At 41.1% G+C, this 14,609-nt stretch overlaps 2 protein-coding genes across 5 annotated transcripts in view; one reads left to right on the top strand and one right to left on the bottom strand.

Moving 5' to 3' along the window:
• The window catches only part of KCTD16 (potassium channel tetramerization domain containing 16), a 192,358-nt gene extending 191,887 nt beyond the window's left edge, over positions 1-471 (bottom strand). Inside the window, exon 1 of the mRNA XM_045027853.1 lies at positions 398-471. The gene's annotated coding sequence lies outside the window, so the exon portion shown is untranslated. The remainder of the gene's footprint in view (positions 1-397) is intronic.
• YIPF5 (Yip1 domain family member 5) lies at positions 470-13,647 on the top strand. 4 transcript variants are annotated; one of them, XM_045027854.1, is made up of 6 exons: positions 470-625; positions 1,398-1,514; positions 6,023-6,195; positions 7,226-7,371; positions 11,372-11,553; positions 12,258-13,647. In XM_045027854.1, the coding sequence occupies exons 2-6, from the start codon at positions 1,408-1,410 to the stop codon at positions 12,418-12,420; spliced, it is 771 nt and encodes a 256-aa protein (XP_044883789.1). In that variant the 5' UTR covers positions 470-625; positions 1,398-1,407; the 3' UTR covers positions 12,421-13,647. The 4 variants fall into 4 exon arrangements, with proteins under 4 accessions (XP_044883789.1, XP_044883790.1, XP_044883791.1 ...); XM_045027855.1 differs by having other exon boundaries at positions 543-641; XM_045027856.1 differs by lacking the exons at positions 470-625; positions 1,398-1,514 and adding an exon at positions 4,899-5,040.
• The last annotated feature ends 962 nt before the right edge of the window (positions 13,648-14,609 follow it).

The following is a 14,609-nucleotide window of genomic DNA, read 5'->3' on the forward strand; positions in this document are numbered from 1 at the left end:
GGTCCTGTAGATCCTCCCCTTATGCCGAGGGGGGGGATCCTTTAGCATTGGGCGGTTTCCCAGAAACCCAATAGATACTATGAAAAGGAGCGAGGCCAGAGCCATGAGGCGCAGGACCCAGACGGTGCCTGGAGCCTCCACGAGGTGAGTGCACTGACGGACTGGAGCCGGGCAGGAATCCCCGCCCCCCGAGCTCCTGGGCAGCCTCCGCCCGCCCCCCAGTCCCTGCTGAAATGTCATTGTTTCCAACCAAAATACCCCCGGGGGCAGCCAACGCCTCCCCCCGCTCCATCCCTCTTCCCGCCTTCCACTGTTCCACTCCCCCCTCCCCTCTTCCTTCTCCTCGCGCAGCCCCTCGCCAGAACCCCGCTCTCAACCCCAGCACCGCAACCCTCACGGCGCCAAACACGCTCCACGGCGCATGCTCAACCGGCGCCACCCGAGAGACGTTACGGCGCAGGCTCAGTCACTCGAAGGTCTCGGGGACGGCCGGAACCGCCGCGGCGCATGCCCCGTCCCGCTTGACCCGGAAGCGGTTCTTTTGTTTCGTGACACGTCGCAGCGGAGGCGGGTGAGGGGCGGCCGCCGGGGGGGTTCTCTCAGCGCTGCGAGGCGGGGTTGCCAGGTGAGGTTGCGGAAAGGTAGGGGCCGCCAGTTCCCCGCCTTTCCGCGGGGCCGCTCCCCCGCCCAACCCATTCTCCCTGGCGCTGCCCCGCTTCTCCCCGGGCTTCGACCCACCCCGCCCCGCGGCTCTCCCAGGGCTCCGAGCCCCGGCCCCCCAGCCGGAGATTGAGTCGGGGTCCCTGCTGTCCAGAGGGGGAAACTGAGGCACGGAGGCGTGAGCTGATTGGCCCCAGGTTACTGGGAGACAGTAGCAGGAATTGGGGGTGGGCCCGACCCCGAGCGTGCGGATTGGGGGGGTCAGGGCCGTGAACCTGCTGTGTGGGCAACACACATTTTGTTGTTACTTTAAAGCTGCGCCTCGTACTTGTAACGTTGAAAACGCAGCGAGGTTTGTGGTGTGGCTCCCTGGCTGTATAGCGCCTGTTGTTGCTCGGCCCGTTTGTTAACACATCTCCATTGTAACTATTAATCATACCGGTGACACGTTTAATTTATGTATTAGTGACTGTGGAAGGAAAACACTAGTCCTGTAGCCATTATAATCTACATCTTTTGAGCTCTTACGGTGCTGTAAATGTTATACATTTACACACACAGCGATGTAGACACAATTTTTAAAGTATTACCTATATCAGAGGGGTAGCTGCGTTAGTCTGTATCCATAAAAACAAGGAGGAGTCTGCCACATCAACAATTTATTAGAGTTGTATGACAGCCAGAAGCCAAAGTGACCCTTTGTGGCTCATACAAGCTTTGATGTTCTTATTTTACAGATAATTTGCAATGTCTGGGTTTGACAACTTCCATACAGATTTCTACCAAACAAGTTATAGCATTGATGACCAGACACATTCCTATGATTACAGTGGAAGCGGAGAACCATACAATAAGTAATTTGTACATTTTTTCCATTCTCTAACTTGTATAGTATTAGTTTATCCTGTCTATGATTGCATTTCTTTACCTTTCTAACACTTAAACACACACTAACAACAAAACTGTTCCAGATAAGAATGGCCATACTGGGTTAGACCAATGGTCCATCTAGTCCAGTAACCTCTCTTCTGACACTGGCCAATGCCCAATGCTTCAGCGGGAATGAACAGAATAGCAATTATTGAGTAATCCATCCCCTGCCATCCTCTCCCAGTTTCTGGAAGTCAGGGGCTAGGGACACCCAAAGCATGGGGTTATGTCCCTGAACATCTTGGCTAATACCCATTGATGGACCTATCCTCTGTGAACTTATCTAATTCTTTTTTTAACTCAGTTATAGTTTTGACCTTCACAACATCCCCTGGCAACATGTTCTACAAGTTGACTGTGCGTTGTATGAAGAACAACTTCTTTTTGTTTTAAACCTGCTGCCTATTAATTACATTGGGTGACCCCTGGTTCTTATGTTGTGTAGGAGTAAATAACACTTCCTTATTCACTTTCTTCACTTCCATTCATGATTTTATAGACCTCTATCATATCTGCCCTTAGTCATCTCTTTTTCAAGTTGAAAAGTTCCCATCTCCTTTCTCCTCTCATACGGAAGCTCTTCCATACCCTTAATCATTTTTGTTATCCTTCTCTGCACCTTTCCCAATTCTAATATTTTTTTTGAGATAGGGTGATCAGAGCTGCACACAGTATTCAACATATGGCTGTACCATGGATTTATATAGTGGCATTGTGATATTTTCTATCTTATTGCTCCCTTTCCAAATGGTTCCTAACAGTCTGTTCGCTTTTTTTTGACTGCCACTGTACATTGATCAGATGTTTTCAAAGAATGGGGGAAGCAGTAGATGTGGTATTTCTTGACTTCAGTAAAGCTTTTCATAGTGTCTTGCAAGACCTCATAAACAAACTAGAGAAATATAACCTAGATGGAGCTACTATAAGATGGGTGCAGAACTGGTTGGAAAACCATTCCCAGAGAGAATTTATTAATGGTTCACAGTCAAGCTGGAAGGGCTTATCAAGTGGGATCCCGCAGGGATCAGTTCTGGGTCCAGTTCTGTTCAATATCTTCATCAATGATTTATATAATGGCATAAAGAATACACTTATAAAGTTTGCAGATGATACCAACATGGGAAGGGTTGCAAGTGCTTTGGAGGATAGGATTTCAATTCAAAATGATCTGGACAAATGGTCTGAAGTAAATAAGATGAAATTCAATAAGGACAAATGCAAAGTACTCCACCTAGGAAGGAAACAATCAGTTGCATGCAAAATGAGAAATGACTGCCTAGGAAGGAGTATTGCAGAAAGGGATCTGGGAATCATAATGGATCACAAGCTAAATAGAAGACAACAGTGTAACACTGTTGCAAAAAAAACCCAAATATCTTTCTGGGATGTATTAGCAGGAGTGTTGTAATCAAGACATGAGAAGTAATTCTTCCACTCTACTCCACACTGATTAGGTCTCAAGTGGAGTATTGTGGCACCCAGAACTGGACACATTTCAGAAAAGATGTGGACAAATTGGAGAAAGTCCAGAGAAGAGCAACAAAAATGATTAAAGGTCTGGAAAACATGACCCATGAAGGAAGACTGAAAAAATTGTGTTTGTTTAGTCTGGAGAAGAAAAGACTGAAGGGGGACATAATAGTTTTCAAGTACAGAAAAGGTTGTTAAAAGGAAGAGGGAGAAAAATTGTTTTCCTTAACCTCTGAGGATAGGACAAGAAGCAGTGTGCTTAAATTGCAGCAAAGGACAGTTTAGGTTGGACATCAGGAAAAACTTCCTAAATGTCCAGGTAGTTAAGCACTGGAATAAAGTGCCTAGGGAGGTTGTAGAATCGGTCAGTGGAGATTTTTAAGAACACCTTTCAGGTATGGTCTAGATAATATGCAGTCCTGCCTTGAAGTACAGAGGACTGGACTAGAAGATCTCTCAAGATCCCTATTAATCCTACAGTTCTATGATTCTATGAAGTAGCAACAATGATTCTAAGATTTTTTTTTTTCCCCTTGAGTGGTAACAGCTAATTTAAATCCCATTATTTTGTATATATAGTTGGGATTATGTTTTCCACTGTGCATTTGTCAACAGTGAATTTCATCTGCCATTTTGTTGTCCAGTTATCTAGTTTTGTCAGATCCCTTTGTAACTCTTCATAATCTTCTTTGGATTTAACTATCTTGAATAATTGTGTATCATCTGTAAATTACGCCACCTCACTGTTTTTATCCCTTTTTCCAAATAATTTATGAATATGTTAAACAGCACGGTCCCAGTACAGATCCCTGGGGGATAGTCCTATTTACCACTCTCCATTCTGAAAACTGATAATGTATTCCTACCCTGTGTTTCCTGTCTTTTAACCAGTTATTGATCCATGAGAGGACCTTCCCTCTTATCCCATGATTGCTTACTTTGCTCAAGAGCCTTTGGCGAGAGATCTTGTCAAAGGCTTTCTGAAAGTCCAAGTGCACTATATCCACTGGGTCACCCTTGTCCACATGTTTGTTGACCCCCTCACTCAAAAAATTCTAATAGATTGGTGACACGTGATTTCTCTGTACAAAAAGCCATATTGACTCTTCACCAGCAACTCGTGTTCATCCATGTGAGAAGGCATGTAGGCTTAGAAAGGGGAATTTCTGTGTGGGTGGGGGAAAGCAGATAGGGAAGAGAAGTAAATGTGTCAGTGCACCTTCAGGAGGGTCCAGAGGATCACAGTGCTGCAGAGGTGTCTGAGTTTTCCTTCCATAGGGGTGGAAAAGGAAATTTGCTTGTGGAGGGTCCCTTCTAGGCGTGGGTTTTGAGCAGATGGAGAAAAGGGAAGATACAGACCATTGTGTCTCTACAGTCTTGGCAGTTTCTTTCATTGATGTGCAGAAAGAACTTATTAGCATTAAATGATATAATGTGCTTACACAATGAGTGGAGAAAAGAGACCTATTGAAGAACAACACTATTAGACATACAACATAACAGTATTTTTATATAACATCTATAAGAGGAGGTTTCTCAGAAGTGATTAGGTACCCCTCTGGGTGTCACAGTAGTGATTCTTTGCAGGTGAAATTTTGCAGTACTAGTTCAGGCCACCTGTGAGATAGTAAAGTGTTAAAATCTTTTTGTTTTGAAGCGTGTGGACGCAACCACACAGTTCAAACAGCTTGTATTCAAAAGTCTTCTGTGACCAGAATTTGAGAAAATTTGAGTTAGAAACTGAAATATTACTAAGGTTGTCATCTGCATCAGGTCATGATGGTAGATGTCATAATGTGTGCTTACGCTCTGAATGTCATAATCCTCATCACATGTATGGTAAGAGTGGTGTCTGATACAATTGTTATATGGGAAGGGGGAAGATACTCAATTTGACTAGGCTTTTTAACTCTATGAAAATATCATATGGGAAGCTTAAACAATATGAAGACTTTTGATCTCCTTTCAAGATTGAGCACTGTAAAATATAGGATTTAATACTGAGTATAAATTCATGCTGTCATTTGATAAATTATAGGAATCAGATATACAACTGAAGGGGCTATATTTGAATTGACAGATACCTTTTGCTAGTCTTCTGTGGGCCCAATCTTGTCATATTTTCAAATTAAATGGGCTTGGATTGGTTTTGGCCTGAAAATGCTACTACACCTCTACCCCGATATAACGTGACCTGATATAACACGGGTTCGCATACAACGCGGTAAAGCAGCGCTCCGGTGGATCAGCGTGTCAGCTCCCAGCTGCGGCGCTCCGCTTCTCACCACTGGTGAGTGTGGGGAGGTTGGGGAAAGGACGCCTCCCAGTACTCACCTGTGGCAGGAAGCGGAGCGCTGCAGCTGGGAGCTGGCGGAGTGGAGCGGGCTGGGGCCGGGCTGTTCTGCTTCCCGCTGCTGCCAGTGAGTGCCTGTCAGAGGGCGAGGTGGGGGTTCTGGGGGTGATTAGGGACCGAGGTCTCTGGAGGGGGCGGTTAGGGGACAGGGAGCAGGGGGGGCCAAAGCAAGTTCGATATAACGCAGTCTCACCTATAGCGTGCTAAGATTTCTTGTCTCCTGAGGACCGTGTTATATTGAGGTAGAGGTGTACTTGTAGGCTTCTAAATTTTCTTATCACTATGTAATATCCGATGGTAAAAAGGTGTAAAATCTTATAAACTAAGCAAGATTTGACCGGATTACTTAAATTAGAGACCTGGAGATAAGGAGTCCATAAACCCATATACCTTTTCAAGTCGCACTTTACTGCTTGTGGTGGGTTGGGGTGAGTGCATCTGTGCAGCTACACATTTAGGGTGGGAGGAGCAATTAACTTCACTTAAAAAGTTAGCTAAACAAGATTGTATATTGTATACCAAGTTGTTATCGAAAGAGTGTCTTATGTGACCAGGGAAAGGTTTAAAAAAAATCTGTGCCTGCCAATAATATTATGTTGTTCTCTGCAGACAATATAGTGGCTATGACTACTCTCAGCAAAGTGGATTTGTCCCTCCAGAGATGATGCAGCAACAGCAGCCTTACACAGGGCAGATTTACCAGCCAACACAAACATACACTCCAACTACAGCACAGTCTTTCTATGGAAGCAATTTTGAGGATGAGCCACCCTTACTAGAAGGTATAACTTGTTCTTTACTAGTCATCTCCGAAACTGCCCCTAACTTGGGGGTAATCTGAGAAGTAAGGAATGTACTCTCTAGTTAATTTAAACAAAAAAAATTAGAAGTAATTGCATCTGTCATGCCTGCCTCTGAGTTTCCCTGCCAATTTCTCACTTTACAGTCACATTCTCTTTATTTCTTTCCCCTGTTGGTCTGTGCAAGTCACACAAATTAAATGGGAAATTGACTGTACATGACATTGTCAAATGTGGGAATAAAAGTACAGATTTTTTTTCCTCAGTCTGTTATAATAGGTGTTATTTGCAACAACAAAAGGTTACTTTTTTTTAAATTGATAGTGCCTCTTTAATATAAATAACTGACTTTTTGACTTTTTAGAACCCAAATTCTAATTTGAGAAAGGGAGTAATAAACATGTAGGATATGTCCTACATAGAATACAAGGTGCCAGAATTGATAGATATTGAGAATACTTGGACTGATGGCTGGATTTTTCACCTCCTCTATACATTGTTATGCTCTCAGTCAGAGTTTAAGACAAATTACCTTTCCTGTTACTAATGACAAGGGAAGTACACTTTGGGTGGAAGCAGATCATGTACATCCTATTGCTAAGCAAAATTTGTTTACTAATCTACATAGATAATGTCCCACTCCTTGAGTTGGTAAATCAAAGCTGTACCATGCAGAGGGTCAGTCTTAGAAGCAATCCTGTCATTGGGTCTGCTCAAGGAGATCTGATTGCAGAATCTGGGCCTTAGAGACTAGCAGTCCCTCACTCCTGAGCAGTTGGGAACTGGAGTGCCACAGAGACAGTGCACTCAACCCTTTAAAGGAGAGATGGAATGTCTCCTATAATTCTTTGCCATCTAAAGAACGGCACTTGATAACCTTCATTGTCTTGCCTTCAGTCTGGAGCAGATTTGAAAGTGACGGGGCAGGAAAAAGAAATGGTGAAGAAAATGGGGGAAAAGGAGAAATAAAAAGGGAAACAAATCTGCATAATTCTTTTCATCTAACCTGTAGAATTAGGGATCAATTTCGACCACATCTGGCAGAAGACACTAACAGTGCTACACCCATTAAAAGTAGCAGATGGCAGCATCATGAATGAGACTGATTTGGCAGGACCAATGGTCTTCTGTCTTGCCTTTGGAGCCACGTTATTGCTGGTAAGATACAGATTGCAAAATATTAATGTGTTAATCATAGTCCAAAAACACTGAGAAAAGCTAAATTTTCCTTGGGGGTCTCATAAGAATCTCCATGGCCTGGAAGTCACAAAACAGGCCTTGACCAAGGATTTGTGGCTCATTAGCACATGATTTGGGGCCTGATTCAAAGCCCCTTGATGGAAGTCTTTCCATTGTCCTCACCATGCTTTGGGTCAGGCCCTTCAAGCTCAGTATGTAATGTGCCATGTTGCTTTATGTAGTGACTTCTTTGAATATCTTGCTTTTGTGTAATATGGCTTCTATTGTCATGAAGACTGAGGACCATAGTCACAATTTTTTGGGGAAAAAAATCAGATGGCTCATTGTCCTTGGTTTTATAAAGTTAAATCTACAGTTTTAACCATATTTCAGTTTCTTCTCCTTGTGCAAATCAAGATGTCTTTGATGCCAGAAACACGGTTTCAATAGAATGTAATTGTTTTATTTGCACAAAATGTTTTAATTTGGTTGCTTTATCTATGGTTTTGGCTCTTGATACATATTCCGTTTATACATTTAATAGATTTTCTTTCATGCCAGTTTCTGATGCATTGAAATTTTACTTTGGGTTATTCTAGTATTTCTTTGTTCAGTATACTTAGGCGTGGTCTATACTGGGGGCGGGGGGAGAGCGGATCGATATAAGTTATGCAATTTCAATGTAGTTGAAGTCGATGTACTTAGATCTCCTTACCATGGTGTCTTCACTGCAGTAAGTAGACAGCTGACACTTTCCCATTGACTCTGCTTGTGCCTCTCGCCCCTGATAGAGTACCGGAGTCAACAGGAGAGCGCTCGGCGGTTGATTTATCGCATCTAGACTAGATACAATAAATCGACCCCCGCTGGATCGATCGCTGCCTGTCAATCCAGCGGGTAATGTAGAAAAGCCTTTAGTTTATTGTTGGTGGTGGTCTTTTAGCTGATTGTGTTTAAGAAAAAAAATTACTAATAAAGGAGGTTCACAATTATTCAATTACTTTTAAAAATTATATTGCTATGGTTGACATTAGACTTGGTGGACACCACCAACAACATCAGCATTATTAGACATGATTTACCACCAAATCAGCAAAACAATAGCCAAACCTGTTAATGTTTGCTGATTGGCCTATAGGCTTCAATGGGAACAGGCCTGTGGTCTCCAACCTTTTTACGCCCAGGATCACTTTTTGAATTTAATAGCAACCCAGGATCTACCCCGCCCCACTCACTCACTCTCCCCCTCTCTCTGTCACTCGCTGTTCTCCACCCTCACTCACTTTCACCAGGCTGGGGGTAGAGGGTTGGGGTTCAGGAGGGGGTGCAGGCTCTAGGCTGGGGCTCAGGGGTTTGCAGTGTGGGAGGGGGCTCCGGATTGAGCGTGGGGCAGGAGGTTGGGATGCAGGAGTGGGTGAGGGGTGCAGGCTCTGGGAGGGAGTTTGGATGCAGGAGGGGGCTCTGGTCTTGAGCAGAGTGGGGGGGTTGGGGTGCTAGTTCTGGGAGGAGGCTCAGGATTGGGGTCAGCCTCCCGGCGGGTGGCACTTACCTTGGGCAGCTCCCTGTCAGCAGCGTAGTGAGGCTAGGGCAGGCTCACTGCCTACCCCGGACCCACGCCGCTCCCGGAAGGGGCCAGCGTGCCCCGGCGGCCCTGGGGGGGAACGGGGCATGTGGCTACACACGGTGCCCCTCTCTGCAAGCACTGCCCCTGCAGCTCCCATTGGCCACACCTCCCTGTTCCTGGCCAATGGGAGCTTCGGGGCAGTGCTTGCAGGCAGGAGCAGTGCACAGAGGGAGACCTCTGCCCCCCGGGGCTGGGCTGGCCGCTTCCGGGACAGGCAGGGAACCTGCCTTAGCGGTAGCCCCTCTACACCACCAGAGATCATGTTCAACTGGGAGATTCCCTAGAATCGACCAGTCAATCGCAGTCGACTGGTTGGTGACCACTGGTGTTTTGCCAATTAAACTTAATTGGAATAAGATTGACCTAAAGTTATTGCTTTTATCTACAGAGCTGAAAGGAAGCATAATCTTTCATCATTGGTATCCGTGAAGTATAAAGCAATATTTAGTTTTCTGAAGCTTAAATGATTTAGTATATGACAAAGTAGGAACAAGCCAACTTCCTTGTCATTGTACATTTCAGTATTTTTAATAAATTTCAACTTTGATGCTTATTTTTAAGGAAAATGGGGCCCCTAGTATTGAGGGCCCTCCTATTGAGAGGAATATGTTCTCTCTGTAATGGACAATTCATGAGGTGTAATTTTATCTTATGAATTTCCAAATGTCTCCTTGACATGCTCAGCTACATTTTATTCAATCGGTCATCAGCAAGAATATTTTAGTTACTGAAACTTATTAAGTTGCATTACCATTTGTTTTTATTTTGTAATATTAACCAATTTAAGACTCAGACTTTAAGGTCAGAAGGGACTGTTGTGATAGTCTAGTCCTGCACATTGCAGGCCCCAGAACCTCACCCACCCACCCATGCCTGTAATAGACCCCTAACCTCTGGCTGAGTCACTGAAGTCCTCAAATCATGGTTTAAAGATGTCAAGTTAGAGAATTTACCATTTACACTAGTTTAAACCTGAAAGTGACTCATGCCCCATGCTGAAGGCAAAAAAAACCCCAGGGTCTCTGCCAATCTGACCCAGGGAAAATTCCTTCCCAAGCCCAAATATGGCCATCAGTTAGACCCTGACCATGTGGGCGAGACCCACCAGGGAAAGAATGCTCTGTAATAACTCAGAGCCCTCCTGCTCTAGAGTGAAGAAAATAACCACTTGTATGTGTTACCAGTTTGAGAGTGAATTGAAAACTGATCTGAAAATGGTCATGTGTACAGTAGGCATAACAGGCAGGGTTAAGACGATAGGAAATACACTGAAATGAAAACAGCTGAGAACGTGGTATATGGGAGGATATTACAGTGGTGGATATATCACTTAATAAAACTCAGGATTCTGTTTATTGAATGTCTTGAATTTTTTTGCAATATCAGTCATTTGGCTGATACTGCCTCTGAACGGCACTGCTTTTGGGTCTAGAACTCAGCGTGTCACAGCCTGCTTTTCCCAGCTATCTCACTATGTCTCTGTAGTACTCAATCATTTGGTACAGTTTTTTGCTCTGTCTAAAAATTAAAGAATGACTTCCCTGTGCTTTGAACACCGGAGTTCAAACACTTTCCTATCTGCCAATCTAATGCAGTCACGCAGCTCTGTCCAAATTGGATGCATTCTTAAGCCGTCTCTCCAAGTCATGCCCTGAGAGGTTACATACCTAAATATTATGGAATCAAATTTTTAAATAGTGTATTAACACTATTTTACAAGACCAAAAATAATTCTAGATAGGAAACAAAAAACTTGAAATATTTTATGATGATGAATTTACACTGTGCTGTACCTATGCCTGGCACTTCACAAAAAACAATTTACCCCCTTGAGGCAAAAATCAAGAATCTGAATCATTGGTAGAGATGGAAAGAGTTATGTCACATGCAACATTTTTCAGTACATCACTAATTTACATGTTTTATTTAGTAGTTGATCATTTCCGTGGTAAAGGTGTTGATCAAAAACCATTCAGATAATCTTCAGAGTGGGATCAATATGCAAATATAATGGAGTAAATCAAGCAGAGTTCATAAGATTTTGTAGCCCAACTAGATAGAACTATGTTACATAAGCACACTAAGTTTGCAGCTGGTTAGATGCACCATTTTTTGTAATTGAAAACTGATATGATAAATATGCCTATTGGACATTTCAGTATACAAGTACTCTGGATTGTTTGTGGGATGCCTTTCTTAATCCTCTTCATCTTTATCCCCTAAATTCTACTTCAGATTCACCACTAGGTCAAAGATTACCACAATCTTATACTCTCATTATTATTTGTCAAATGCAGTATTTAGTCGACTTTAAGACAAAACATGTTTAACTTGTGTTACTCCTCTCATCTTTAGGTTGGTAAAATTCAGTTTGGGTATGTGTATGGAATTAGTGCAATTGGATGTTTAGGAATGTTTTGCCTCCTGAACTTAATGAGCATGACGGGCGTCTCGTTTGGCTGTGTTGCTAGTGTCCTGGGATACTGTCTTCTTCCTATGATCCTGCTTTCCAGTTTTGCAGTTATATTTTCTTTGCAGTAAGTATCCATACTAACTATTTATAATAAAATCCTGCTTCCATATATTGTGGATTTTTCTCCCATTGGGGGGAAGTTCTGTTAGATGAAATTTATACTATATTAATAATGGATTTGTCAAATGAAGTAAATACTTATACAGCATGAACACTTATTCACACTGTCCATTTTCAGTTATTACAAATTACTTTTAGATTCAAATTATAGCATACTTCAGACATATTTACTTGTCAAACAACTCAAACAAGTTGTATATCAGGATATAGAAAGCTAAAATAATGTAAGAAATATAGATTAAATTTTAATTAATGTTGAGTCTGGAAAACTAAGTTAAATGCCCAGCATAAAAGAAAATCACTAACTTCATTACTCATCACAGAAAGCTACTTGTACAGAATTACAAAGGAACACCTTGTTTTGAGTTTACTCAGTTCTAAACCTTTTTGTACTTAGAACTTAATTTGTCTCTTTAACTAGTGTCATTCTAAAATCTTTACTGAATAGTAATACTAATTTTATATTTACTGAAATTCCATGTACTTTTTATTTAAAAACCCTCAATGATAAAATTCAGTCCAAAGTTTAAAAACAATCAACCTTTGGAACATATTTAACTTACTAGAAAATATTCTAATTCCTGCCTTCGTCTAAACATACACAAACACTCCTACCTTTTTAAACTGTTCTTATCTTGTATGTTACAGGGGAATGATGGGAATTATTCTCACTGCTGGAATTATTGGATGGTGCAGTTTTTCTGCTTCCAAAATCTTCATTTCTGCCTTAGCAATGGAAGGACAACAGCTTCTAGTAGCATATCCCTGTGCTTTATTATATGGAGTCTTTGCTCTTATTTCTGTGTTTTGAACTGACTTCTGATTACTGGACTTTAGTGGGCCAAACTGAAAAAAAAAAAATCAACTTGGAACACTTAATTGGGCCAGCAAACATCTATGTCGCTGCTATCAAGCAAACTTAACTCTTGAATTGTCTGATGGAGCAATGGAAACAAACATGTCTCATTCACTTTTATAGGACTCTTGAATACTGTTTGAATTGACCTGCAGTGTCTATAGCTTTAAGTTTTCATGCTTATGCAGTTAAAAATGTAATGTTTCTTTACCATTTCTACAGCCTTTAGAAAAGTAACTTTGGGGAGTTTGGGGGGGTGGGGGAGGAATGGGGTTGTAGATATATTTTGGTAGGTTTTTAATCAGCAAAAGTAAATGAAACTACAGACATTGCAGTCTTTATTCAAAAACAAAAAACAATCTTTGGCCAACCCAATTCCTGTCACCTCTATTGCAAAGAGTTTCTCAAGCAAATTGAAAATTGCATATTTTCTGTATTTTAACAAATTCTCTTTAAGCTGTTATTTATACAATGTGTTGGTATTTCAGAATTTGATATGCAATTTAAATTGTCTAATTTGAAAACAAATCCTTTAGTCAAAAGTATACAAATAAATTTCAAACTTGAAATGTGAATGTGTTTAGATATTAGCATCAGTTTAAGTGGCTATATCTTGGGTTTCTCAAGATTACTTGCAGGAGCTTGTTCTAATAATCCACATATTAATGGCTCAAGAGTAGACTACTTTTTTTTTTTTTTTAAAGTATTTACTTCCAGGGAAGCATATTAAAGTGTCATGGTTGTCAGTATTGCGGTTATTGTAAAGGTCATTTGATGCATATTGATTAAATTTTCCCCTAAATAATTTTGAGATGGTGCTGGAGTTGACTTTCTAACCCTCTTTCTGCTTTATGGTTTTGAATGACCATAACAACTAGAGAATTTCAGATATTAAAGTGAAATTGGAACTTTCACATTGGAATAAACCAAACTGAAATAAAACAGCAATACTCTTCCCTTCTTCTGGTTACTCTTTTGATACGTTTGAATTAGTTTTTTACTCTGCTTAATCTTGCAGTAAAAGCATAAACTTGTTTTTGGTGACAGTCAACTCTCAGACTCAGCATTGTCATAATTTCATGGAAAAAATAAGTAGGAAAGGGAAGATGGGTAGTGTTAGCTTATACACTTGTTGCTTATTTTTAAAACATGCATGAAAGAAACCATTCTAATTTTGTTTTACACACTTGTGGTTACGAAATTCTTCTTTCTATGGGTAGAGTCTGGCTTAAAGATTCGAATTCTGTCCCTGTTTGGGAAATATTGGTGAAATGGTAAAAGCTCTTATCAAATACAAGTTCTTGGCTGAGATTTTGCTCTTATGGTGGTGTAAATCTAGAGTAACAGTTGACTGCATTGTAGTTACACTGGTATAAAACTGGAATAACTATCAGATAGTCTAATCTACTTGTACAGTTTTAAAGTTGAATTGCCAATCAGATACATGTAGTTTCAAATATTTTTTGATGGGACTGAAAGAGGGAAAATGACTTACCATTCAACTAGTTTTTAATATTAGAGAGAGAGGTTATAAAAATACTTTACATAATTTGAAATTTTGCATGTCTGGAAACTACAGTTCACTGCTTTGAGTAGCTGTTGTAAAAACTTGTGTAACTAAAATATTTTCTGGTATTCTTTCGCTAGTCTTGCACAATGACTAGGAAAGGGTCTTCCCAGAAGGACTGCTCTGTGTAAACATCAAGGCCAAGTTACTTATGTATTCCCTGGTGAGAAATATTAATACTACTCCATCTAACAGAAGCAAAGCTGTAATCTATTTTAATTTAAATGATTGTTCCACTTTTCCTTCTCTGCCCTAATAGTGTTTACATTTCAACAGTTAATGCTCAGGTGCCAAGGTAATGCAGTCATCCTGGAAATGACTTCTTTACAAACTGGCTGCACTTTTGAACCTTTTTTTCTTAAATTCAGTTGTTGAATACACAAGGGACGGTAAGTTCTATACTTGCAATTGGCCTTATTTTAAAGGGAGATTTAACAAAGCAATCAGGTACTAAAAGCTACTGCCATTTTCAATGCAAGCTCTGATCATAACATTGCAAGTGTCTTCCTACTGTTGCATGGATGGTGAGTTTTAAAGGTACAGTACAAGAGACACTTGTTAACCCTTCTCCCATTGT

This window comes from Mauremys mutica, chromosome 8 (genome assembly GCF_020497125.1).
Source record: "Mauremys mutica isolate MM-2020 ecotype Southern chromosome 8, ASM2049712v1, whole genome shotgun sequence".
NCBI classification, from domain to species: Eukaryota; Metazoa; Chordata; order Testudines; family Geoemydidae; genus Mauremys; species Mauremys mutica.